Below are 25,185 nucleotides of genomic sequence, written 5' to 3' on the forward strand. Positions count from 1 at the left end.
AGCGCAAGCTGAAAATTTGCAATATTCATGCCTGAAAACTTAACTTGTATACTTTAAAAAGTGTATTTTATTTCGAAAAAACACGAAAAGCGGCATATTTAATTTTGAAAAAGGAACTTTTCCATTTTGGAAAATATTCATTTCCCTATTTTTTATTTCATTTTTTGGGTGCAAGTACCCCCTGCCTCCTTCCCGGTGGATCCAACTTTCGTCAATATTTTTTTCAGCCACATTTTCCTCGATTGGCAGCTTAAAGTTGATTTTTGTTTGTTTCTTTGAAAGGGTAGTCCTAACAGTCAATAATTAGCTTTAAACTTATAAAATAAAGTAAATATGTAATAACATGATAAACCCTTTTTAAATAATGCGAGCGCGAGCTTTATATTTATATATATATAGATAATAACTGTGAGCAAGATCGCAAACAGAAATTTTAGATATATAAGCTCAGGGGCCCGTTGCAGAAAGAGTTGCGTTTAAACGCAAGTCAAAAATGCGCGCTGTTGATTGGTTGAAAATCAAGTTGCGCGTGATTTTTAGAGTTCTGTTTGATCGTAGCTCTTTGTGCAACGGGCCCCTGACCTGTTAGCCATGAAGACGATACGTGTTTCAACCAGTGGCGGCGGAATATATTTTCCTTGGGGGGGGGGGGGCAAAGCCAAAAAAGGGGCCAATAGGGGCAATTTGGTGCAAACGTATATTTTCACCATGAGATTATCATCTGTGTAAAGAGGTTGTGTGTTTTGTAGTAATTGAATTGAGAAAAAAATTAAGTGATCACTGATTGATAAATGATATATTTACGTTTCATTTCTGCGAGCGTAGCGAGCAAGCGGTTTGGGGGGAAAGAAATCAAATCTGAAGATGTAAAATTCGCCTTTTTGGTCAATTACTGTTAAAAGGGCATCCTTGTGAGATGTTGCGAGCGAATCACGTGCTCAAAGTTTTGGAAATTTCATGTAGGCCTAGAATAATAATGATATAGATATTATTTACCCAGGGAAGCCACTTCAGTTTTGAAAACTGTTCTCCTAGCTGTTATTATTTTTACAAGAATGTCCAGTTTTCAGGTTGGAAAATCGGAAAATTTTGGCTCACGTTTCTCGCTCGCATCAAGTATTGTTTATTGAGGAACTCATTCTATTCCTGGTTACAAAAATATACAATGTCAAGTTTTCAGGTGGAATATCACAAATTTTAAGCTTGCGGTTCGCGCTCTCATTATTTAGTTCGTGAGATATATATTCTATTCATGAGTCACTAAATGCAGTCCTTAAAAGATTACAGGTCAGTATATAAACAAATTACAGCTCGCCCTCGAGTTAATTCTTTAGAAAGATCTTTCTCACGATTAAAAAAACTGCTCAGAATGTTTAAGTTCACGTCTTGTTACATGAAATGTCTACTAGTTTGAGCTTGCGATTCGCGCTTTCAACATCTCACAAGGATCATTATTATAGTATTATTTTTATTTTTATTACCAGCAGAAGCTGTTATTAATAATGACATCCCCTTCAATACAATTCCTATTATCTAGAGGTTACTCGCACGCGACCAACACACTTGATCCCCTGCATCTTTAAACCATTTGCTTAGGCAGCGATTGCTCAGATAAAATCGAAATTAGCCTATGCTTGATCAGGGCGCCTATTCTTAATGAAATGCATGCTTTGGGCTACAACACATGCATGTATCATCGATCGTCATTGCATAATATCTTGTAATCTTGTAATGACAACACCGTTTTTGTTACCAAAATGAATAATTTTTCATTTTCGGAAATACGAACCTTATTTAATTTTCGGATTAACGAACCTTATTTCGTTTTCGGATTGACGAACCTTCGGAATTACGAACCTCATTTTGTTTTCGGATTAACGAACCTTCGGAATTACGAACCTTATTTCGTTTTCGGATTAACGAACCTTCGGAATTACGAACCTTATTTCGTTTTCGGATTGACGAACCTTCGGTATTACGAACCTTATTTCGTTTTCGGATTGACGAACCTTCGGAATTACGAACCTTCGGAAATACGAACCTTCGGAATAACCGAACCTTCGGAATTACGAAGCTTCGGAAATAGGAATGTATGCGGATATATCGGGCTACGAGTCAAGGCGTGTGAACAAGCAAGAACAAAAGGTCTACATCACAAAGACAGAGCAAGCGCCATCATTGTTCCTTCTCCACTGCCGCCTTATGCTTGCTCATACTGCAACATACTTTTTTCGGGCGAAGATTGGTCTATTTTGCCAACGTCTTACACACAGGAATTTTTGAAGTTGTGGTCGTCTTCGCTAGCGAAGGTCGAACATCATCATCATTAAGACTGAAATCTGTAACATGGGTTGGATTGTCCATTCCGATAAACAAATATATCTGATTTCTTTGAAATTCCAAAAGACGTTCGTAAGCATCTGATCAAACAAACGTCTTTCAAAAGAGCAATAGACAATTCTGACAATTTGTCCGATGGCTTAAGTGTTATCGTGTTAACCATTACAAGGAATATTGATTATAGTATTCCAATAGTTATTTTAAAATTGTGATTACAAAGATCTAGTTGTGATGGCTCTCAGATAACTATTAACAACTCTGAATCTTGTCGTTTTAGAGGCATTATGAAGCGAATTACTGATAATTATAATTGTCTGAATTCTGTTTATAACTTCCATGGACCTAGGAAGTATGCGGGGGGTGCTGGGGAAATCAACTAGGTATGCTTAATAGCAGAAATTACGAAAACCACCTTCATTTTGTAATGAAATTTTTACTTGTAAAATCTTTCGTGGTCCAAAGTGGCGAAATCGATTAATTTGCTCGTCAAATTTTGATCAACACCCCCGATAAAAAAAATCGTCCTGATAATTTATTTTGTTGAAAAAACAAGAGAATGACTCACGGCACACCAATAATCCACCTGTGCTGCTAGGAAAACGGTTATCATTGACTGCCACGATGCTGTAAAAACTATGGAACAAATTATAGCAAAAACCCTCTTCTGATAAGGACCAAATTCACCATACTCCACCATAAAATCGTCCAGGCTGAACATTGTTCACGATGAAGTCAGGAGGCTTTAATGTCAAAATTCAAGTCGATCTATACTAGACAAATGGCATCAGATAACTGTGGAGACTCTCCTAAATTGAGTTAACTTTTAAGCTCTAATTTTGAGACTCGTTTATTTGGAAAGATAGGCGGGGTCCTACGGATGTGATCAAACGTTGGTAATTTGATATGGCCTCAGAAAGAAGGTATTGACATAAAGAATCTATGATATTTATGACACCTGAACAAAGCTCGAATCATAAGTGAGTGAGGTGTACTTTGTAATACCAAAACTTTTCACTCCAAAGTTCCATTTCATATTGTGTATGCATCTTTTACCGAAGTGTATAATTCTGGATTTAGTGTAATCGTCGATATCGACTTGAATCTTTAGTTTAGGTGTTTTCTTTGTAAATGTTACACGGTTTGATGAGATTGTCTGTATCTCAACATAAAAATCTATCATTATATCTTAGGCCAATGATAAATTCTTTAAAAAATAATGATCGTAGATAAGCCTCTTAGCTTTTGTTGTTATTTCAAATTCTGAACGCTTAGCTGAACATGCTGAGGATCATTAGATAATAGCGAGTTTTCGATTTGCACGTCGACTAACGGACTGCGACCGGAAGTGTGTCATAATAGTCAGCTTTCTGTATACGGTATACAGAAGGTAAATCACCACGTGGCTTCAATCAATGGGCAAGGATTTGATTTCTCGTTTACTACATTTCGAACGAGCGTGATCTGAGCGAAATCCACGGTCGTCACCATGAAGTTGACGTGTCAGGAATGGCTTGCACATGCTCAGTGTCTTCCAATTATGTGCTCGACTGACTTTGTATACCATCAACACAAAGCAGACTATTATGACGTACTTTCGTCTCAGTCCGCTAGTCGACGTGCAACTCGAAAACTCCATTATACTCAGCGGTGTGCCACAATGATACTGTTCAACGGATGCGAAAATAACCACTGGGGAAAAATGATGATAGATCGGTTGATTTCACTGAAAAGAGAGTGGAAATAAAAGACTCCATTAACCATTTAAGACAGGTCAGAAGATTTAAGTTATTGTTGTGAGGTGATATTTTTCGCCGACAAATAAAACATTACAACCGTCACACTACTCGAGTCCGACGATTGCGTTATCACCACCGCCCATCCATGTCATCATGAAGCAGGGCCTGTAAACGATTTTTTGACTTGGGGTGCTGATGTAAATTTGATAAGCCCCCCCCCAAAAAAAAAAAAAAAAAAGATAAAAAAAAACAGATGCACTGAAAAATTGAAGAAAAAATTTAACCATTTTCATTGCAGATGAACATTCAAAATTTGCAATTATGACGACCATTTTTAAAATTAACCTACCCAAATACCATGGATATCGTCAGTATACAATACTCGACATTGCTCTAAAATGATACCAGTATGCCTGGGACAATATTAGCCAATCTCTTACAGGCACACTACCAAATTGTTCTTGGGCTTTACTTGTTGGAATATCATCTATGCCTTGCTCTATCATGTCTACTGCAATAACTTAATCGCAATTCTCAATCTAGGGAAAACTGAGCAAGTACAACAACTCTTTGCTTTGATTGTAAAAGCAGACACCAAAGACAAAATAATATTTCGCTCTGAACATTTGAATTAGGGTGCACTATTCTGTTAATATTTATAAAAAAGTGAATTTAACTGAATTGGTTTTCACAATTATCTAGGACTTTGCTTACCACTTTATGTTCTTCAGATTTGAAGTGTTGTCAACAATGAGCATAAGGTCACAACCAGAATTGTGTGCTCTTTAAAAAAAACAGTAATGTTAAACTACACCGCCAGTGTTTAAAGAGGACTGACACATTAAGTATTGTATACTACAGCGTTAATGCCAATGGCACTTGGAGTATAAGGTTAAAATTACTCAATCCTATTGTATAGAATATTTATAATCATAAATTAGCTTTTTTTATTAAACTGGCTTGAATTTCATGCAATATGATTCATTAAACACAGATATATGAGCTTTCTTTCTGAACTCATCAGAAAAGTTTCGTTATTGCGTTGAATACAGTACGCAGTCCAATCACGTCTTCATTCACTCTTTTCTTTCCTTTTTCTATATATTTTCGGCCCACAACTTGCGATACTTAAATTTATCAAAAAAAAGGCAAAACCGATTTTGTGTCTCGCCCATGGGTGTCGATCGGTATTCTTGGTTGGGGGATGATTGACACAAATATTTTTGTGGATAGGGATCTTTCAACATTAGGGGATGGCGGGGTAAGTTGTGACACTTTTTTGCATTTTGCATGTTAGAATTGATATGACTAGTAATATTGTAGAAATAATTACCTTGCTTTTAAATTTGATTCTTGGGAAATCTTTTTTACCACCATATAACTTCTGCCCCCACACTGTAAGTCATCGTGACCTTTGAAAAAAAAAACGATGTCAAATGGCTCAACTTGCCCCATATGTGGGGTAAGTTGTGCCACCATCTAAGTTGAGCCACAAAAACTATGTACAGAACCAGGATGTCAATTTTTCATTTAAAGTCTTTTCACTTGCTAATTCTCTGTAAATACTAATATCTCCTAAAAGTAAAAGAATTGTCATGTGAATTTGCTCCTTTCTGCCTGCATATCAATGGCTTTTAACATTTTTTGATTTTTTATCATACATTTCCATAAGAATTACCATGGCTCAACTTGCCCCATGTTCATTTGGCTTAAATTACCCCCAGTCCAAACGTATTGCAATATTTTCACATCCACACGCTTCTTATGCATTCATCATGTAAAAGAGTATGACAAGAATGAGATACCATACCTGGACTAACAATATTGTTCTTATTTCTATAATATACTTAAAGACGTGTGTGGGTAAAAAGCACATATCTATTTTACACCCTTTTTTTACTTTTTGGCTGAAATTTGTATTTTTCCCTCTAAAAAAGTACTTTTTTTTCAAAATTGAAAACAAAGTGGTGGGGTTAAGGGTTATTCAATGAGTCATCAATACATAACACCACCGCAATGTCTGACTCATTCATTATTAGCCTGGGGGTGGTGGCACAACTTGCCCCTATGCTCAACTTACCCCACATTCCTCTACCCCCACTAAAATCACAATTTAGGACATTTTGGAGTGGTTGATATGCATGGTGCTCTTGGAAATTCCTTCATTGTTGCAGTGTACTGTACTTATAAAGTGCGTATCAAAAAGAAGTTTACACTTTGAAAAAGCCATAGGAATTAAAAAATATACAACATGTGGGTAATTTTTTCACATATAATTATGGGTTTGGGTCTCATCTATCCAATGAAAGTAAAAGTTTTGACAGAATGTTACACTTGAGTGAGCACTGTCCATTTTTGTAAAGCTCGCAGAAATCTGTTTGCGCAGAAATGCTTGTTTTCACGCTGTGTCAAGGGGAAAGGGCGAAATCAAACTTACCCTGTGAAGCATTTCTCATAAATTTCCCTAGCACTTTTAGCCAATTGAAATAAAACGGATACATTCAAGCATTTTGTAACAATTTTGCCTCCCAAATTTGAAATTTCAACACTTAGTAAGCACAACCTTTACCCTTTTTGTGCCAGCTGCATATGAGAACATAACTGAATCTAAACAAAAGTTTATATCAGACATCTCCAGCATTTTTCACTAAGTTTTTATCATTTAAAGTTGGTTTACATTTCATTTTCATTTAATACTTGTTTCTCCACACTTTTTTCAAGCTTGGCAATGATTAACAAAATGAAAATCAAGCCTAAGCCATTTCATGTAAATCACAGGTCAGTGTAAAGCAAATATCGTCACGATGGACTCGGTGTGTGGGGGAGTGGGATGGGGCGCAATGCACTCTTCGAAGTGTTTTGGGCAAGGAGACAAGTTTAAAAAGGTAAAAGATATCTTCATATCAATTTTACTAGCTAATTTCCACGTGTTCTTCATGATTGAGGTCTACTTTTATTCGCATAACTATCTCAAAGTTCTGCGCAAATCATTTTTCACCAACTTTTCAAAAGTAAGTGGTGCTCACTCAAGTGGAAATATTTTTCGACAGTTATATCGTCATTTGCTTAAATGGATTTGTACCAATGCTAAAATGTGGCAAAATCGTCAGGATATTACAAATATATAATTTTACAGGATTTTTTGTAAGTGTAAACTTTTTTTGATACGCACTCTATAATTTTTTTTTGGAAAATTCAATTTGTGTTACAAGTAAGCCTATTCTAAACTCATACTAAAGAAAAAAGACAAAAATTGTCTGGACCATGTACACAGTGATCTGTTTATTGAGCATGATGTATACAACTTCTCTTTTAAATCTAACCCGACTGGTAATATCTTTTTTCTTCTTAATGCATGATGATAAAATGCAGATTCGGACAAATTAAGACTAGCACAAATTATAAACCTCTCTTTTAGAATGTCGAATAATCCGTTCCTCTGATTGGTCAAAACGGAGGTCATGTAAACGACCATGCCTTCAAAACAACAAACTAAGGTGGTAACCAAGGGCAACGGGCATAGTTAACAATGTTTCTGCCTGTTGCCCCCTGACACGCCCCTTAACGACGGGCATGGCAAAATTTGGCTGAGATTCCCATTTGATTGCATGAAAAATGTTGCTTTCTGCGGTGATTGCGGATGCCATAGATATCCGCGCGATTTGATCGAAAGTTTTAGACAATTCGCGCATTTACGCGCTTATTGCGCAAGTGCGCGCAACGGATATGTCTCATCGATGGAACGATGCCGATCTTTGATTTTTGCTTGTTAATTCCTGTTGAAATATATGGCATTTATTGAAAAGAAGACTAACCTATTAAGGACCTAACGTCAGGGGCATGGATAAGATTTAAGAAGACTAGCTAGGGCCTAACGTTAGCCTGGGGCTTACGCTTAGGGCTTAGTTTTATTCTAACTTGTTAGGCCTAACTTGTTTAAGATCTAGGCCTAGACTAGGCCCTAGATCTAACGTTTAATTCGGTTCATAAAATATAGATCTATATGGACTGCTTTTATATTCGAGACACGATTGTTTCTTTCGGCTCGCGGGTACCGCATCGGCCAGACCATGCCCTCGGGCATAGTCGCGCTGCGGCCCCCTTATAAGCCTCCAGAAACAACCATGCCTCTCAAAGCAGTCCATCTCGTGCGCTATCGGGCTTACCGTCATTCCTCAGATCCTTTTAACCCTGGATTTTAACATGTTTTAAATGATTTATAACCAAAAACAAACATAAAAGCAATCAAAACTCAACTGTCATGTTATGATATTTCTCCAACATTTTCTTAAATCATCAGTGTGTAATATCAGCTAATATATGTGTTAAAATAAAATTTACGTACCGCACGAGTGTGCTCATATAAAATGCAAAACTGTCATCCATTTCCAAACTCAAAAGATATTTCTTTTTGCCAAAATAAAAAAAATCGATCAAGTTATTCAAGTCCATAAAAAATAACAAGAATAACATGGAAAAAAATATCCGATGTTCATATCCGAAGATACGCCTTAGAAAGTAATGAATGATTAATCTTTTTGAAACCATTAATTGATTTCACTTATTAAAAAATTGTAAAAATATGCTCATATTATATTGAGCTCGCTGAACCTCAATATTTTCATGAGAGGTATCTCATGGGGTCACATGATAAAACGTTTAATATTAATTACATCCCACCGCATACAATAAAAGCGCCATACGATCTACTGATCAATTATGACTTTTTTAAAAGTGAAATATTTGCATTTAATAAGGGGTCACTCTTGCATGACTTCATAGACAGGTAATGAGGACATCAATGCTCTCCTGCAAAATATTGTTGACCAAAACTTATCTTTCAAGTCAAGTTATTCGGATATACAAGTAGGGGTGACTTTCGTTTTGTGTACATCTTCCTTGTGGTATATTTTCTTTTTCAAAGGTTTACTGAATGCCGAACTTAATAAAAATTTATATAACAATACTCTCCATGACAAACACCGGTAAAGTGTGTATAACCAGGCAAATAAATGAAGTGATTAGCCTATTTAGAAACGCAAAGGTATTTTTCTTTTTCTTTGAATTTTCTGGAAATGAATAAGAAAAATGGTGAAATAGAACATCTGTTTCAGGTAGTCTCAATAATGTCCGAAAATCTTTTACCTCGTGTCAGATTCCTTTCTAATTTCTTTTTCTGCTTTCTTGCTTGAGGTTGCTTGAAAGAAGGTTGTTATTTTGGAATACTTTTTGCGCTTTGCGTCCATTTTTAGCCTCGGATATGTCCGCGATATAATCAGGATAATTTGCTCAATAGCTTTTACATATTTTAGGACCAGCGCGTTTTGTTAGATATGCAAAAAGATAAATTATTGGTACCTTCTTAATTTCACGCATTGGAATTTGGTTACAATAACTTTTTAAGACAGCGATGCCTGGCAATTTACTTATTTTACATAACAAAAATGAAGAGATATTCAAAAGGGCTGTAGATTAAATGGGACAAACAATGATCAATATAGCCCCGCCCCTCCTCTACTTTTTCCAAAACCGTGTACAAAAATGTAAAAATTACCATTGTTACTGCGAGTTTTTTCATGACCAGTCCTCCTCCATTCTCGGCTCAGCCAACCCCCCCCCCCCCCCTTCTACAAAAAACCCGCAAATGCTTGCCTAATCAAGTTGCAGACCGGCGATTATTTTTACAAGCATGTTATAGTGCCGTTGAGGGTACCATCGTTGAATTCTTCAGATTTGTTATTATTGCAATGACTTGTCCGACTATAGCAACATTAAGACTTACCGCGCACCAATGGTCCACTGTTGCAGCAACGAATACATGCATCATTGATTGCCATGTTTGCGTGAAGACCAACACACATATAACGGCAAAAACCCTCTTTTGGTAGGGACCAAACTCCCCTATCTCTACCAAAAAATCATCCAGTTTGAACATGGCTCAGAGTGAAGTCACTAGGCCAAAATTTAGAAGACACCACCCAATCTCGATTACTCGGAGTGAAATTGTCAAATTTCAGATGAAAACCCAAAGTGATAAGTCCGAGATGTCAGCAGCTCTTGGTAAATGAATATGAACTTGATGAACTTTAGGGTCGCAATCATAGACACCTGGACAAAGTCCGAATCGTCATCACATGCATGAGAAAGTCGAGTGTACTTAAGGATTCTGTGTTCCATTTCATTTTATGTATGTACCTACAGCCAATAAGGCTTCTGGATTAGCTTTTTATGTTGGACATCAACTTGAATTATTTCATCGATCATGTCATAAATATCACAGGACATGTATTTTCAAATACCACGTGACATTCACTACAGTCGTACGAGAACTAAATAGTGGCAATTATAATGGACCAACATTTTTCTTTTTTACTCCAGTTAACTCAACACGGTCTGACCTTTATAAGAACATGAAGACAGTTATCATTATGCCCTAAATTTATTCACACAAAGGGTGTCAACCAAGGGAAATTTTCATAAAACTTGTCACAATGGCTAATTTGCATACACAATTTAAAGCTTCTGAAATCAATCGATGTTATTGGTTGGTGATAAACTTTTAATAAAAATTGTGCATTTGTGCACTAATCTGGTGTGTTCACGAAGCCCAGAAAATTGATGTATGGGTCATACGAGGTACATTCATACCACGCTACGATGGCTTTCTGCCATCGTTCTTCTTTTTAGTCGACATTTTTCCCATATTATTGTAATGCACACCCAAAGTAGTTTTTCTTAACAATTTGGATCATGTGTCATATTAATAAACGAGGCCTATCCTTCCGAGGAGGCATAAGGCCCCTTTCTTTTGAGGGGGCATTAAGTGTGAGCTTCCAAATTTTGTCCATATTCCGTCAGTTTTTTTTCTCAGTTTTTCATTGAGCTAAGGGCTGCAGCGATGTCAACACAAAGAATGGGTCTGCAGTTAAAGTTATGTTTTGGTTATTTATTTATTTTTTCATTCATTCATTCATTTATTTATTCCTTTATTTATTTATTTATTCATTCATTAAATTCTTTATTTATTTGTATTTATTTATTCATGCATGTATGTATATATTCATTCATTTAATCATCTATTTATTCATTTATTTATTTATTTATTTAAAATCATTTATTCATTTATTTGGCAATGGTTTAATGCAAATTCATTCGCAGCCAGAAGTACAGAAATATATGATAATCAATTGCATGGTGACACAGTGCTTGAGAAGTTCGAATATTTAAAATAACTTGCCTCAATACATGATTCTTTTATCCATGCATTATCAATATCAATATAAACAGTTGGCCTTATCATATACTAAATGGTAATATTCATGGCAATTAAACAAGTCAAATTTATGAAGCAAAGCTAATAATCGTGAGACTAGGTTTAGCAGAATTAAAATGGGGAAGGAGATCAGATATAGAACAGAAATGCGACAAAGGAAAGAGAGTTAGGAGAGAGAGGGGAGGCAGATATAGAGAGAGAACATGGAGAGGAGAGGGGGAGTAAGGGGAGGAGTGGAGCCAAGAGTCGGGGGAGGGGAGGTAAAAACATGAAGTTGCAAGGCTGCCAAATTTTACGAAAGAATAAAAATACAAAGTTGGAAGAATTCGAAAGTAAAATTTCATCCTTAACACATATTAGTATAGTTCTTCAGATTGTCATTTACCGGTATGTACTCATTGTACATTAAGAACACGTGTCATAGGGGGAAGCAGTTGTATCTACAATGATGAAAAGAATGAGAGGAAGAGAGGGGTAGAGAAAGACAACAGGACGGAATGAGTTGCAAAGAAGGGAAATGAATATAACATAGAGATCGTTATAGTTCATCAGTCGAAAAAAAAACATTGAAATGATGTTCAATCCTTGTGTAATGCAATTCCTGTTCATCAAAGATCAAGTATTTGTATTGAGATTTGATTGTAGATGAATTAGTTACAATTCATATTAAATAAAACTATATCAAACATGATATGTATATCATATGCAATACTTAAAAACATGATTGTATACAACTGGCAAAAACAAATTGACAAATGTTCATTATTGCGATTATAAATAGAGTACATATTAGAAAAATCTATTGACAAGAGTAGCAGACAGAGAAGTACCATACAGTAGATGTGGAATCATTATTAATCATTATTGGCAATTCAGTAAGTCGAAAAGTCTATGGTGGGACTGTTCCAAAATCTATCAATGTTACATTTCATCTGTTCTCTTGTGTTTGACTTGCGCAAATTTCTGGTGTTCCTAGGAGGGCATTCTCTGATGATCCGAGAAGGCATCACGTCGGGGCCAACAGCTTTTCCAATCATCAACTTCTTCAGCTGCCGGTAGAAATACCAAGGTTGGATGCTTGGTGGTGGAGAGGGATCGGGCAAGTATGGAGGTAAATTCCCAAAATTCAATGCCGAAACATCCTCAGTCACAGACCTGAAGAAGTCATCGATCCTGTTCGCTATTGCGGGATGTCATCCTTATCGACAACATGAACAGTGATACTTGCTATTCTTCGTATTAGTCATGATTTTGATTTCTGTTTACCACTTCACGCGATTTGCTTTCCTATGCTTCCTGACACGATCATTATGATACGTATGTTTTTCTTTTAGTATTTTCCTTTCGCACAATTTGCAAGATTCCTTGTCATTTAATGCAGCTTGTCTGTCCTGGTAGGTATTTCATAAGGCCATTCGTAAGATAAGAATGACGTTACGCACGGCTGGTGATCCTTCATGTATGTGATGTATGTGATAACCCGGTGTAATTGAGTTATGACCTAAGAACGTGTTCCACTCGTGCGTGAAGTCGTTCTTAACTTAACGAACAGCATTACGAAATACCCACCAGTTGTTCGTTTCAAAGTCGGAGTTAGATTAGGGACAACAGGTGACCATATTACTGTATTGTGATCACTTGCTCCTAAAGGACAGTATATCAATGGCCGATGGTAAAGATCAGATAAGTTAGAAACAATTTTGTCTAGGACCCGCTTCTCTCTTGTCGGCGAATCGAATCGACGACCTGTTTGAATGTGGTATTTGCGAGCAGGGTTTGTAGATCAAGTTGATTAAATTCCCTTATACCGATCTCTGGATGCTGATGTCTGTTTGCAGGCTGTCTGGCGGATGGTACACTTCTGCTACAACCACCTGTAATATTCCTGTCGAAAGTCGATCCGGTCGCATTTTAACCCAGAGAACTTTCAGCTGCGTGAGACCTTCAACTTTCATCACCACTGGGTTGAATGTTTCCCGTACATAGAGTGCCACGCACTACCACCTTGTCTAAGCAGACGCGACTTTGTGAACAGATTAGTCAGTCATTTCTAAAAGGTGTGTTGGCATATGAAATCTGAACCAAGCTTCTGTTACAGCTGCAACATCGATTTTCTTTCCTCTCCGAATGATTTCCATTTCATCTAATCTTTTGTTGAGGGATCTTGCCTTGCAGAGTAAAAAAGATGGAAGGTTTATACGTCTCCTTTTCTGCTATTTTGTCCATGATGTCTCTATGTAATTTTTACCCTCACAAGATTGGCGTGATTTGAAATTTTCCTTAGTTCAGAGGGATGCCACTCTTGTACACGCCTAACGACTTCAATTTTTGAGTAATTATTCCTCATCTCAAAATTTCTGTCAGAAAGAACCTTTGTAGTTTTTCTAGGCATCCGATTGTTGACACATGGGACCGTATTATGAAGTCAGGTTTAATTTATACAGTAGACCATGGTCTGTCTATGTGCTAAAATAATGGAAAGCCATATGTGTCAAAATTTTTATTAAGTTACATGTTTCCTACGTTTACTGTGTTTTTTCCCTATTCATCGATGGAAAAACGATCATACTTTCTAGACAATCATAAATGGTTTAATAGCCAAATGAACGGAAATATGATGTCTCTACTGTTAGTGATTTATGTAACAATGGGCTAACCACAACTTTAAACCTGAGTCTAAGTTAAACCCGACTTCAGAATACGGGCTATGGTGTAGTTACAATTTGTTTCTTCATCCACCTCTCTTTGTTCTCTACTGACAAAAGGGCAAGATGGGCAGATACCAAGGGAAGTTAATTTTTTCCATAACCCAATCTCTCTATCTTTCTGTATCTGTTTCTGCCTCTTCGTCACCGTATCACTTCGTTATCTCCGTCGTTATTTTGTTTTCCTTTCTCATCATGTCTGCTCCAACCTATATACCTCTCTCTTTTTTCTTTCTAATCAACCTCTTTCTGACCCAACGCACTCCCCTTCTCTCTTTCTCTCTACTTCTATTTTACTATGTTTCTTTTAAGACAGACTTTCTATTATTTCAGTTTTTATCTCTCTATGAAAGATTATGAGCTTACTTTTTATATTTCGATACCTTAAAAACCTATCGAGTTGTCAGTTTCTCTGCAAGTGAATGCATTATTTGAATAAATTCCCAGCCATTCAGAATCCATATTTTCTCAAGAAAGTATGTTAGAATTTTATCATCCATTACCCACATCTATATCAATTGCTATTAAAATGAAAGCATATTGATTTAGAAACGAACAACACTCTAAAAGAAATAATGTCATTCATAAGCACTTAAATTGAACTTTGAAATTAATAATAGCGATATTTATGTATATGACTGTTTTATCTTTATTGACGATTTGTATATGTATCTACACTTAATATGACATCTATTTTCCCCATAAAATGTCAAAATTGTATACAGTATCGCCTTACAACATTATTTTTATTTAGCAAAACATAATTTAAGTCCTATAGAATAAAAAAAAAACATCAGGTTTATACCAATGTTAACTGTGTATAATTCAGTTTTATTGAACATATCTTATATTTAGTGGCTTTGCACGCCATCCTCGTGATAAATAATTCTAAGAGGCTAGGCCCAACTCTTCAAGGTGGTGTGCAAATTATTAAGACACATAGAGTTAATTATTGTGTATTTTAAAACAGAGGTATTGAGCTATGATTAACAAACGTTTCACCATTACAAAAAGTACATTTCCTATTTGCTACTGTACCATATTTCAAGAGAGAATCTTTCATATACAATATTATGTTGAAAATTCTAATCTCAAACCATCTTACGTTAACCCAAAGGTCATCTAAAAAAGAGCGATATATATACACGTGTTTTCACAACAAGTTTGCAAAGCTTCAGGAATGATTGGTTCAACCGATTTAATAATTATATGTAAATCTGTAGGAAAATTGCGTCACAAAGACCGTAATACTGCAGAAAATTGGTTTGTATACCAAAAGCACGTTGAAATCATAAGTATGAAAGGAGGAAACATTTGTTTTAAGAATGTCATAACGAAAATGCATTCCTTGTAAGTCCCAAGACCTAAAATAGATCGATATAACTTCTGAAGGTTTCCATGGCGAAGAAGAATAGTGTAGTAGAGATTGGGTAGTCTTTTTCAGGACCACTTGCCCCAGAAAGATACATGCTGTACCGTGAAACCTGCTACACTAAAATAGATTGGTTTGTTATTAATTGTTATTCCATGGTTATTCCAGAGAGTTTGACAGCCTATGCCATCAATTCAATTCTGAAATAATGTGAGCCCATGTACAAGTGAAGGCTATGTTTTTTACAAAAAAAATAACATTGAATATCATGAAAATTAAAACTGTCATGAGAATCGTTTAAAAAATCGCCTTATTCAATAAATGTTCAGAGATTTAGCATGTATGAGAATATTTATCATTTTAACCCCGCCATTATCATACACTTGACACATTTGCCTTCTACTTATTTCGTCAGGTTCGTTTCCCAATATAAATGCATAAAAAGAGCGATTTATATATTTCATTATTGCCTCATTTGGTTCTGGAAGTGAAAGCAAATATAATTTAATTTCGGTAACAACAAAGATTTTACTACAGTAATTCTTCCCGGAAATTGTTAAAAAATTTTAGATCATGAGACAACTTGACGTTTTATTTCTTTATTTTTCAGTATAGCTATTGTCGACCATTTCTACTAGATTAACAGAAAAATCTATACCAAAGCAAGGAGATATGAGGTGATATCCCCTTGACCAAAGTACCTACAGTAGTCCTCTGATACCAAATTTAATTTATGCTTAGGGAAGAAGTTGTTTTCTTCAAAATCCGTTCTTCCCTATCCATACTGCATAAGTTTTTGATACATTGACCTTGAGGCCCAACATTTTTCTTTTTCAAAATGACATTATATTTCAAGTGCACCCAGTAAATCTTCTTTTGAAACATTAACACGATTAAGTGTAAAAACTATATGGTCAGCATATTGTTGAAGTTTAGTATATTTTTCTTCTACATGTAAATCAATAATATCATTGGAATGTCTAACTGAAGTTTCTAATACATCACTATAGCAAGTAAACATAGATAGGGTGATAAAGGATCTCCTATATGCGACATCCTCTTCCTAATACCATGGTCACATTTGTTCTACGGCGATCGGACGGCGAGTCAAAAACAGCCGTTTTATTGATTTTAATTCAAACCACCTGTATGTAGTTGGTACAACAGATGTTGAAACGGCTGTTTTCGAGTCGCCGTACGGCCGCCGTAGAGCAAATGTGATCATGGTATAAGTTAAACCTTTGTGTACAAAAACCATTCACTGTTACAAAAGAAGAAGCATTTGAATAAAATACATGAATCCATTTCTTAAATGAAGAACCAAATTGACAAAAGTAAAGGACATTAAATAGAAATTTTTGCGATCGAATGTCTTTTTTTTTCAAAATCAATCCTTATGGCGCTGTCACACCTTGGCGTTTTAGACAGCGTATGCCCGACGTATCCAAATTTCTCTAAAACGTCGGCATACGCTGAACTTTGATTTTTTTTCAACTTAGCGTATTCATAACGAGTTGGACGCATACATAACGTATTAGTAACTTATATCGAACGCTTCTTGAACTTATAAGTAACGTATTCCAACGAATGCTTAGCGTATTGCTGGCGTACACAACTTATGCCATACGATAGCCTAACTTACGCATAGCGCGCGGCAGCGATCGCTGACGAACACGTGTCGTAGCCTATCAACACCACCGCCATGCCGAAGAAAACTTCGAAGAACGCTGCCTCCTGTGAACACCACCTTTATATACCAATTCCTATAAACGTTGTCAATACGCCATTATACGGTAGCTGTAAGTTATAAACACGTTCAGTAAGTTTTGTGGTCGTCCGGAGCACGTCTTCATACGTCTTCATACGTCAATATACGTTGGAGTTAAGTTACACATACGTTCAAAGCACGTTACTCATAGGTTAGAAGTTTTAGGGTACGCTGGACATTATCTCGACGTACATCGACTTATGAGTAACTTACGAGTAACGTGTGTCAACGTGTATCAACGATCGCGTAACTTGCCTTCAACTTATGGCCCGCGTATGCGGGACGGATGAGCCATACGCTGGCATACGTCGAAAAATTTTGTGCTTGCACAAAATTTTTCGACGACCTCGCCGTATGACGACGTATACGAGCGTTTTTTAGCGTACTCTCAACGTATGCAAAACTTACCCGTAACGTATTCGACGTACGCCAGCGTATTCGCCAAATTCATCATACGTCGGACATACACTGTCTAAAACGTCAAGGTGTGACAGCGCCTTAAAGGAGAATATCACAAAGCAAGCGAATATGCCAATACACGTTATTCATGTTAAAGTATTTGCTATAAACCTACGTGCAATATAAGTATTGATCTGTGAACGAATACATTTTTGAAGACGCAACATGCAAATGGCATGTCGTAATCAATCCTCATTTGGCATTTAAACAACGTGGACAACACAATTGCAACTAAAACAACTGTTATTTCACGTGGTATAGGTAAATGGGACCCATGCAGCAAACGCATTTGTAATGGGAATTGCATAATGCTTATTTACTTAAGATTTGAAATTTCAGTGCTTCAGGAACTTCTTATCAAGATCTATTTAAAACAAACCTACATGACGACGTTCCTTCTCAAAATAGGCATGTGAATAACAGTGAAATGTGACAGTAACAACAATTAAACAAATAACACAGTTAATGAAACATGTAATTATTTACACGAATTATGTATATGTATTATAAGTGATCACAACTGTAATTCATCATCATCGTAACATTGCCTTCCAGCCTTTCCTTCCATCCTTTCATATTTATGCTTCTTTTTCAGGTCGCTGTCCGCGTTCAATTTTGGTATATATATATATATATATATTTTTGTAGAGCTAATCTTTAATTTTTAATCTTCATTAGCCCCTGCTCTTTGACTTCACGTATTCATTTATTTCCTTCATAGTATTCTTTTCCCACCCTCTCCATTCTTTCTTTCTCTCTCCCTTTCTTTATTTCTTTTTGTCTGTCTGTCTTTCTTTCTTTCTATCTTTATTTCTTCTCTTTCTTTGTTCTTCTTCCTTTTTTCTTCTTCTCTACCTTTTTCTTCTTCTTCTTCTACACTTTTACGAGTGCAAGTCAATGCAAATCAGCGCAAATAAGCCATTCCGTAGTTCCACTCTGTGCATAATCAGAACAAGATCATTTGTACTGAATACATCAACTTGATTATTTCTATATTCTATTGAATTGTGTTTTTTATTAGATCCACCTTGGTATTGAATTTCCTCACCCTGCTTTGTAAAGCATGCTTGCATAATATCTTGCTTTGAAATCTGCCCATGACATAACTAAAAAATGGTCTATTGCAAGACGCCTCAGTCGGCGGGTATTTGTTTTGTTTTTTGCAGGTCAAAACATTCCAAAGTCCAAGAGCAATTTTAGCATAGCGCACTCTCCGTTTAGCAGTTGGTAATTCGTAGAAATATGTGTGAGGGAACAATCCACTGTTTCATTAAAATATAACTAGGAGTCCTGACTTAAAAACTATTTGTTATAAAGAATACAAAATTCCACTCAGTAGCGCTCATTAGGGTCAATTCCTTACCCGATCTTAAAATGCTTACAAAGAGTAACAATAAAGTTATATATAACACAATTTGAAATTGAGCTCAACTCTTATCGGTTCGTTAGGCGTGCGTATTAAATTGTGATCAATTTCTGATGGATTTTGATTTAAAATTTGTCGAAACTGTTTAGGCCTAGGAGAAAAAAAATAAAAGAGCCGCATGTGTGAAACCAACTGACTGTTGCTCAACTGACTATTGCACAAACTGATCAGGAATAAACTAATGATTGAACGTTTGTCAGTTTGTGTGAAATCTGCTCGTTTCGAACGACTGGAACACGTTTATCTTTAGATATGTCCCAAAACCTCCCTTTTTGTTTCGAATGAATGCCCAACAACCCTAATTAAACTTTTAGATGAAGATGGAATCAAAGAAGGTGAACTTTAATTTCCAAAAGTGGTATTTCAATTACAGCAAACGGGAGTTAAAATATTTTATATTCTGCTGTAGCACTGGGTAAAATGTTCGATCCCCTTAGGTTCATGTGTAATTCTACGTGCAGCCTTGAGAAAAACTCCCGAATGTAAGACCTTATTTTCAACGTGACTGTATTTTATACCTTTGGTTCTTTTTCTTCCTTGAATTGAGAAGTAGGTTTTGCATCTGTTTTGTATTCGAACAGAGCATCCTTCTCCGTTTTGGAGCCCGTGAACAATCCGCGGATAGCAGCGCGGAATTTCTGATGTCGGACGGTGTAGACGATGGGATTCAGACACGAGTTGTAGAACGCCAACAACGTAAGAATCTGATTTGTTTCACCATAAAGGTAGCTCGGACTTATAACACCGACATTGTATACAAAATAAGCGATGTTATTAGGACCCCAGCATATGATGAATATCATGACGACCATGAAGAGCATCTTGATGACACGATTCTTGGCGACCAAGAGATTGTATGACGGATTGGATCTGTTTTGGTCTTTGGCGCGATGGAACCGCTTGGACTTCTTGTGAAGAATGTACGCAGTGACAGCTTGCGCTAGAAGCATGACGGTTGTAGGGACCAGGAAATATACCATGAAGATCAATATGCCAACGGAGTACTGTCCGGCAACCGATCTGAACCTCACGATGCAAGTGTGTCCAGAACCATCCACAGAAGCTGTAAGAATCAGAAAGAGATCAATGATCATGACCATTGACCAGACTGACAGAACAGCTAGAGACGTGTAACGTCTACTTGAGAAACGACTGAACTCGATAGGATACTTCACAGCTATGAGTCGTTCCAAGGAAATCAATGTCAAGGTGTAGATTGACGACCCAACAGACAACCAGAAGAAGTAAGATGTGAAGATAAAACGGCAATAAAACTCTCCCAGGATAGAGGAGGGAACAGTGATTGCTGTAGGCAACGGGAGAATGAAGACAGATGTGCAGAAATCAGCTACAGCAAGGGACCCAATGAGGGTGTCAGTGGAACGACTCATCATCCTTCGTTGCCAGATGACTATGATTACCAGAAGATTACCCATGATTCCAAGAATGGAGGATACCAGTGTCATTGATGACCACCAGGACCACGTGATCGAACCCCAGCTCCACAGAACCACCGTCGCTTTATCAGTCACGAAGCTCTCAGTTGAGTCGCGTTTACTACCAGGCCCGTTTGTAGAGCTACTGACTCCTTCCGAGGATTCTACGGACACAGATTCAGCTGATTGCCGATGACCTGAAGATTTAGCCGAATGAGATGCTTGGCTACTTGCTGCCCTTGTCACGTCGGGTATTGCTGTAGAAAGTACCATTGATGAAGTCATAGCATCGCCGTTTGTTATTAGGTGGGATACTGTTGTGTTTGGGTTGAGCGTTTCCACGGTTACATCTACAGATTCCGAAGTCCCGTTCTTGGCCATTCCAATCATGAAATTTACAAATAACATATTTATTATTAAATTAGATCTAGCCATTATTACAAATGATCTACCCGAATTTCACTGTAAGGGGGATCCGAATGTTAGGATGTTCAAATCAGCTTGTTTGATACAGGAATTCCAGTAGAATGTCAATCTGTTTTCGGGGTTTAAAGATTTCCTTTTTTTCTGACAGAGCACTTGAAAAAAATATCTTTAGGACTTAGAAATTCTTAACAAATTGTATGTCAGCATGGTCAGGCAAGAGAAATGGTGTATCGCAATGTTCCTCAGACGGTCATCAACCACTTTTCTTTGTTTTATCTTGTCTTGTTACTTGTATAGATGGAAGTGTTGTATCTGCAAAGAGCAAAATTGGTACAAATGATAATTCAAAATCGTTTTTAATAGCTGTATAGTCACCACGGTGTCGAGTAATCTTCCCGCACCTCCCACGTTTTCATTTGACTGCCAAATCATCAGCTCGTATGGTCGCCACTGCTCCAAAACAGAGCCCATACGATGCCCTTACGATTTTCCCAGGAAATATTGCGAAACATCTGGAAAATCTTGGCATTGGATGGCACCATGCAGTGATTGAGGGAGCTAACTGATATCTTACTTTCTCCATAAACCAATTGATGGGGACATTTCCATGCCATCACATGAAATCCTTAAACATTGATGTTCTTTTGTTTTTTAAAAAAATCCAGATTCGTTGAATGATATTTTCAATAATATCATAACACACAGGTATTTTAAAATCCATTGGTCGTGTACTTTTTAATGTCAAAAGGGATAATTCTTATGATAAACCATAAACATGATTAGCATGTCTATGTCCTGCACCCCCTTAATACATGGGTACCATTTTCTTAAGTTCTGCTCCTATGGGCCACTAAGGTCTGCACCTCATACCCAAGTTCAAAAAGGGCGCCTCTGGTGACCTGACGGGATCTCACGTTAGCATCGACATACCAACGACTCGGTATGAATTGAAAGACTGGTTCTAATTATCTCATCGCATTATTTTACTTTATAAAATGTTGAGCAATGGGTGAGAATAGGTCCTAAATAAAATGTCATAAAATGACATAAACAGAAATAGCTTGCAGTTACTGTGAAGGTGTCAAATTAGAGAGGGGGGTTCAATGCTTATTCATTTTCTTCTTTAATAATTGCTTATGAAAAAAATATGCATCTTTTTATTAAATGGCTGTTGCATTCATCGCTCGCTGAGCTTCATTAGCATTTATTATTACGAGGGGTGCAAATTAAAGTACTTTTGCAAAATTTGTCATAAAATCATATATCCGTTCATTGGAAGAGGCTGCATATTTTTCCATGTGCGGAAGACAAATGAACAAGCTAGAAGAATTAATCAAATATATATATCTTTTCTCGGTACCCACACTCACTCGTATAATTTAGGATACAGGAAGTTCAGGGAATAATAAATAACTATCATTTGTCATAAAAGCTAATGGATTGAAAGTTTAATTTTGTCGAATAAAATAATTGCTCTTTCATCTTGCAATATGTGGATGATTAACTCTCTCACATACACTAAAATGGCACTTTTCGTCATATAGAAATGGCAAAAAAACAACAATCAATTAAAGTATATAACGATCCACCAAGACAAAGCTTGAAAATATATTCCCAAAATGTTTACATGGTGTGAGACATGCATTAATTCAATTTAATCATTTTAAATAAAAGTGATTATGCAGCTCATTTATTTTACAGAAATATGTACTATTAATTCAGATTGCAAAAAAAGAGAATAAAATAAAAACGTGAACAGCAAGAGGGATAAGCGCGAATCACCTAAAATTCAATACAAAGATTAAATAAATAAATGAATACATACATACATAAATAAATAAATGAATAAATAAATAAATGAATAAAATAATCAATCAATGGAATAAAATATTTTAAGTTTTAGGGTAAAGATTTAAGCATAAAGCATGGCTGTTATTTAAAAAAATACAGAAGTTCCAAAGGTTTGCTATGTTGCTTGAGTCCAAAGATTTGGAATGCATATAAGTAATAAAAAATTAATTGATATGTAACAATGAACCACATCAATCAATTTTTTTAAATGTAGTCATGTTATACTGCGTTATTCGTGATCTTGTCACCTTGCCTCGTGTGTCACCTGAATTTGTAACTAAAAAATGATTGATGTGTACTATAGATTTTGATTGATTTTTCTTAGAATTTTACAAGTCACTTGCTGTGAGTAGATTTCTTCACTGGGAAAAGTTAGAGACATGCACCCAACTTACCACATTACAAAACCAACGCCAATGTTTCTAATGGGTGATGGATGAGCGTAAATGGTAAAGATGTCCTCAGGAATATCCTCAAAGAACGACGAGTAAAGCAACGGTGATAATGCGGGATTCAGAAACGATCGCAAGCATTTTTATAGTCTCTCATACTTTCGTTTCCAATACTACGCATGCGCTAATTCACTTTGATGCTCTTCTTTTCCATTGCTTCTTTATGTTTTCATATGTATACTTTATATGCTGTTGTTTTCCTTTAAGATAACGTATATGCCGGTGACTTGAGATGATTCGCTGTAAATAGCTATTACCGTGAACCATTCTCACATTTACCCATTTATGATTGGGATGAATGCCTGGCTGCATCATGAACATCGAACAACCTTAAGAGGAAGAAAACATACCCTCGCTTCGATTTTTGCTGGGGATTTTTTTTTCAGTCGCGCTTAAATTGATAAACAGGATGAGCGGACTCACACAGACTCAAATTAAGCTTGTTCAGAATATAAATATGACAATGATAGACAATACAAAATGTTAAGCTCTAACATGTCTAATAACTCGCGTTCGTCTGTTATTCTAACAATACCTTTATTTGACGTGATTGTACCGATGCTCAAATATCCATGTTCCTACCTTGCTTGACATCATTACTGTATTTATTTAGAAAACAACAGGAACTGAATTTGTGAGCCATTTACACTGTAAAGAATATTATGTAAATTCTTTACGTCCACGATGGTAATTATGGGTCCAACCAATTTTTGGCAGTATTCTACCCAAAGCGGGAAGCATATGGCCAGTAAGGTAAAAAAAAATAAGCAGCAATTAGTTAAGAATGGGCAAAATTTTCATAACACTAAAAGAAATGGCCAAAAAAATGACAAATGTTGGTTTGACATAATATAATTACCACTATGAGCACTTATGCCCAATATTTATTTTAGAGTGCACGGTCTAAAATAAAATAGGACACAGTCGACTATTAGAAACGTCTTGAAAAGATGATACAAGTTTTCTGCACTTACATAATTCGACTTATTTCGGGAAGTGCTAGTTTCTGCCCGTCTCTGTTCAGTTATATCAACACTAAAGTGATTTCCATGGTAAAAAATTTCAGCAAAATTTTCCCATCCACAACCTAAGGATAACAAATGCATGCACATATCTTCTACCGACCCTTGACAAAAAAAATCATATTTTTTTTGTCTAAAGTTCCTTTTTAATCCGTGGCACCTGTGCAACAACTATTCATTAGCTTGAAATAGAATTAGTATGTAAAAATGAGGTGGTGCACGAAATTGTTTATACTACTGTGCTCTACCATGCATGCATATATGAATGTCGTGGATTGGGTTTTTCTCAACTTGAATAACGTAATTGAAAGACAATGCTGAATCAGCATAGAATTTTGCCAAGGCTGCATCCCCATGCTTATATAATAACGAGACCAACCACCAACCATGAATATTTCTATAGATCCTCTTAAAAAAAATAACATTACACAAACACAACGGTTGCTCGCCATTATGACGAGCAATTTGTTTTTGGGTCATTTTCCTAAGCAATTTAACGCCATAAAAAGAAAAAAAAACCTTGTCATGCCTGTCGTCTTGTGCTGTATAAAGGGGGGGGGGGGGAATGGAGGGGTGATTAAGCATAGTATGCTACATTTTATGTGATCAGTGTAGCAAAAAAGCCGATGTTGATTAGACACCAGCCCGGTATCTACATGTATATCGGTTCACGTACACCAGAGAGGTACTGAAGCAACACGAGTTAAGAACTAGAACTGCAATCGTTTCAGAACGATGTGCATGCATTGACGCCTCTGATTTAATAGAGGGCAAGAAACAGAAGGAGATAGAGAGAAAACTCTAGATGATATACATTCTCAAAATATTAGAGGGCGCTATTTTTTAAAAAGAATGGTCACTGATGCATAAAACACAGTTGGAGTATGTGAAATGATACAATTGGCAAACCCTGAAAACA

At 36.4% G+C, this 25,185-nt stretch overlaps 1 protein-coding gene across 1 annotated transcript; it reads right to left on the minus strand.

Annotated features, from left to right (window-relative positions):
* Nucleotides 1-19,591: 19,591 nt before the first annotated feature.
* On the minus strand, nt 19,592-23,282 carry LOC121412942 (trace amine-associated receptor 7a-like). The gene is made up of 2 exons (XM_041605705.1): nt 23,188-23,282; nt 19,592-21,253 (listed from the first exon to the last, which is right to left on the minus strand). Exon 2 carries the CDS (start codon nt 20,948-20,950, stop codon nt 19,592-19,594), a length of 1,359 nt encoding a protein of 452 aa, XP_041461639.1. The 5' UTR covers nt 20,951-21,253; nt 23,188-23,282.
* Between the last annotated feature and the right edge of the window lie 1,903 nt (nt 23,283-25,185).

This window comes from Lytechinus variegatus, chromosome 4 (genome assembly GCF_018143015.1).
Source record: "Lytechinus variegatus isolate NC3 chromosome 4, Lvar_3.0, whole genome shotgun sequence".
In the NCBI taxonomy this organism is placed as follows: domain Eukaryota; kingdom Metazoa; phylum Echinodermata; class Echinoidea; order Temnopleuroida; family Toxopneustidae; genus Lytechinus; species Lytechinus variegatus.

Coding starts and splice junctions, on each gene's coding strand:
- LOC121412942 (XM_041605705.1), bottom strand. CDS start 20,950: ATGGCTAGATCTAATTTAATAATAAATATGTTATTTGTAAATTTCATG.